The following is a 3,225-nucleotide window of genomic DNA, read 5'->3' on the forward strand; positions in this document are numbered from 1 at the left end:
GGGAGTGTGTGACGGGACGGTGTGGAGGGAGCCTCACCCTGTGTCTGACCCCGGGAGTGTGTGACGGGACGGTGTGGAGGGAGCCTCACCCTGTGTCTGACCCCGGGAGTGTGTGACGGGACGGTGTATGGTGGGGGGGAATGGGGGGGTGGTGGAATCTGTACAACCGGTAGAAGTGTTTACACGTTTAGTTTGGGTTGGGGGCTGAGTTACTGAGCTGGGAGCCCCTGGGGCAGCTTCAGCTGTGGGTTTGTGGGGTTGGGCAGTGAGCTGGGACGGGCAGGTGGGTGAGGGGTCACCGGGAGCCGCTCATCACTCTCGGCCGAAGGGGCAGCGATGTCCGCGGTGCTGGCCGTGCCTGTGAGTGCCCCTGGGCCCGGCCGACCCCTGACCGACAGACGTTTCTGTCCCGACCCTCAGGGCGAGTGGGAGGACGACGAGCGGCGGAGGCGACGGAGGGAGAAGAACAAGGTGGCCGCAGCACGGTGTCGCAACAAGAAACGGGAGCGGACCGAGTTCCTGCAAAAGGTGAGGGGTGGCGGCTGGTCCTGGCCCATGTTCCGATGTCCGTGTCGGTCCGTGTCCGGCCACCGGTCACTCACTGACCCCCTCCCCCACAGTCACTCACTGAAACCCCACCGGTCACTGACCACCGGTCCCTCATTGACCCCCCACCAGTCACTCACCTGCCACCCCCCCAACAGTCACACACTGACACACTGACCCCCCCCCCCCACTGGTCCCTCACTGACCCCCCCCCCCACGCCCACTGGCCCCTCTCTGACCCCCCACTAGTCATTCACTGAACCCCCAATGGTCAATCGTCGGCCACACCCCCCACCGGTCACTCACTGACCCCCCCCACCAGTCACTCACTGGCCACGCCCCCCTCCAGTCACTCACTGACCCCCACCACCAGTCACACTGACCCCCCCCCCCCAGTCACTCACTGATGCCCCACTGGTGACTCACCAGCCACTGGTCCCTCACTGACCCCCCACTGGTCACTCATCGGCCACACCCCCCACTGGTCACTCACTGGCAACGCCCCCCACCGGTCACTCACTGACCCCCCCGCACCGGTTACTCACAGACCACGCCCCCCCTCCGGTCACTCACTGACCTCCCCCCCGGGTCACTCAGTGACCATGCCCCCCTCCGGTCACTAACTGACCCCTCTACCGGTCACCAAGTGACACCCCCGGTCACCCACTGACTTCCCCACTGGTCCCTCACTGACATCCCCCCCCCCATCGGTCCCTCACTGATATCCCCCCCCATCGGTCCCTCACTAACCCCCCCATTGGTCACGCAGACCCCCCCACCCTCCGGTCACGCACTGACCCCCCCCCCCCACCGGTCCCTCACTGACTCCTCCCGCCGGTCACTCCCTGATCCCCCCACCTGTCACGCACTGTCCCCCCCCCCCCGCCGGTCACTCACTGACCCCCTCCACTGGTCACTCACCTGTCACGCCCCCCACCGGTCACTAACTGACTCCCCTCTCTGGTCACTCACTGACCCCCTCCCCCCCACCAGTCACTCACCAGCCACGCCCCCCTCCGGTCACTCACTGACCCCCCACTGGTCACTCACCGGCCACCGGTCACTCACTGACCCCCCCACACCGGTCACACCGGCCACCGGTCACTCACTGACCCCCCCGCCGGTCACTCACTGTCCCCCCCCCCACCGGCCACCCCGCCCCCCCACCGGTCCCTCACTGACCACCGGTCACTCACCGGCCACGCCCCGTGTCCGCAGGAGTCCGAGCGGCTGGAGCTGATGAACGGGGAGCTGAAGTCTCAGATTGAGGAGCTGAAGCGGGAGCGCCAGGAACTGATGTACCTGCTGAACCGGCACCGGCCCACGTGTATCGTCCGGACGGACAGTGTCCGGAGCCCAGACCCGGTCCTGCTGCAGTGACTGACCCGTCCCGGGACAGCCCACCCACCGGGGTCTGTCTGCTGCCCAGCGCTGGCTGCTGGCTCAACGAGCTGCCCCGTGAATGGTGTCAGTCACCCCGAGCCCTGGTGACCCAGGCTCCCGGTGACCCGGTCCGGGGCTCATCAGGACACCAGGATGGGACAGGGAGCAGAGACTGGACTTAACGATGGCATCTCGGACCCATAGAGAGCGCTGCCGGTCCCCGGGCGGAGGAGCCGGGGAGAGCCGCCGGTCCCCGGGCGGAGGAGCCGGGGAGAGCCGCCGGTCCCCGGGCGGAGGAGCCGGGGAGAGCCGCCGGTCCCCGGGCGGAGGAGCCGGGGAGAGCCGCCGGTCCCCGGGCGGAGGAGCCGGGGAGAGCCGCCGGTCCCCGGGCGGAGGAGCCGGGGAGAGCCGCCGGTCCCCGGGCGGAGGAGCCGGGGAGAGCCGCCGGTCCCCGGGCGGAGGAGCCGGGGAGAGCCGCCGGTCCCCGGGCGGAGGAGCCGGGGAGAGCCGCCGGTCCCCGGGCGGAGGAGCCGGGGGCGCTGCCGGTCGCCGGGCGGAGGTGCTGGTTGGGGTTGGATGTGGGGAGTGGACGGACCAGTCCAGCTTCACATCTGGTTCACACCAGCTGGGCTGAGACTGGAGCCACATCTGCAGCAAATGCGTGAGCAGCTGCTGACCACTCTGGCCGGACCCCCGCCCCCGCCAGCTGATGCAACAGCCGCATTTATCACTTTATCAGATTCTTGGACTGACTCGTCAGTAAAGATGGAACTGGTGTCTCTGTGACCTGCTTTTCCTTATTCCAAACTCCGCCGCTGGATCCCAGCAGCGCAGGACAGCGGACGCTCGCTGCTCCCCACGGCCACCTCTGCTCTGGTTCAATCTGCACCCCTCTGGTCCCAATGTCCCCCCCCCCCCCTCGTGTCAGGGAAGGTCTGCGGAAGTTTCCGGCGTTGGGTGGGGGGGGGGGGGGGGGGGAGTTGGCGCCGATATGGGGGCGACCGAGCAATGCAGGTCAGGAAGTGCGTGGGAAGGGGACGGAAAGTCAAACCCGAGATGGTGCAAGTTCTCTGCGGGACAAGTAGCCTCCGTGGGGAGGATTCAGAGTCAATGGCCCAGTTGGAGCTGCAGGAAGGTAGCTGGTTAAACCGGTGGGTGGGGGGGGGGGGGGTGTTTTCTGTCTCCGATCAGGTTAAACTAGGGTGACCATGGGGATGAAGTGCGGCGAGGTTCTCTGGTCAGGGAGGGAGAACCTGCGAGCTGTAGTGCAGCAGGACGGGGCCTGCAGGTCAGGCT

The 3,225-nt window shown here is 67.7% G+C and overlaps 1 protein-coding gene across 1 annotated transcript; it reads left to right on the forward strand.

Annotated features, from left to right (window-relative positions):
- Positions 1-336: 336 nt before the first annotated feature.
- LOC127573146 (jun dimerization protein 2-like) lies at positions 337-2,713 on the forward strand. Its single transcript, XM_052021133.1, has 2 exons — positions 337-528; positions 1,765-2,713. The coding sequence occupies exons 1-2, from the start codon at positions 337-339 to the stop codon at positions 1,924-1,926; spliced, it is 354 nt and encodes a 117-aa protein (XP_051877093.1). The 3' UTR covers positions 1,927-2,713.
- The last annotated feature ends 512 nt before the right edge of the window (positions 2,714-3,225 follow it).

The sequence above is a fragment of the Pristis pectinata genome, chromosome 1 (assembly GCF_009764475.1).
Source record: "Pristis pectinata isolate sPriPec2 chromosome 1, sPriPec2.1.pri, whole genome shotgun sequence".
Lineage (NCBI taxonomy): Eukaryota > Metazoa > Chordata > Chondrichthyes > Rhinopristiformes > Pristidae > Pristis > Pristis pectinata.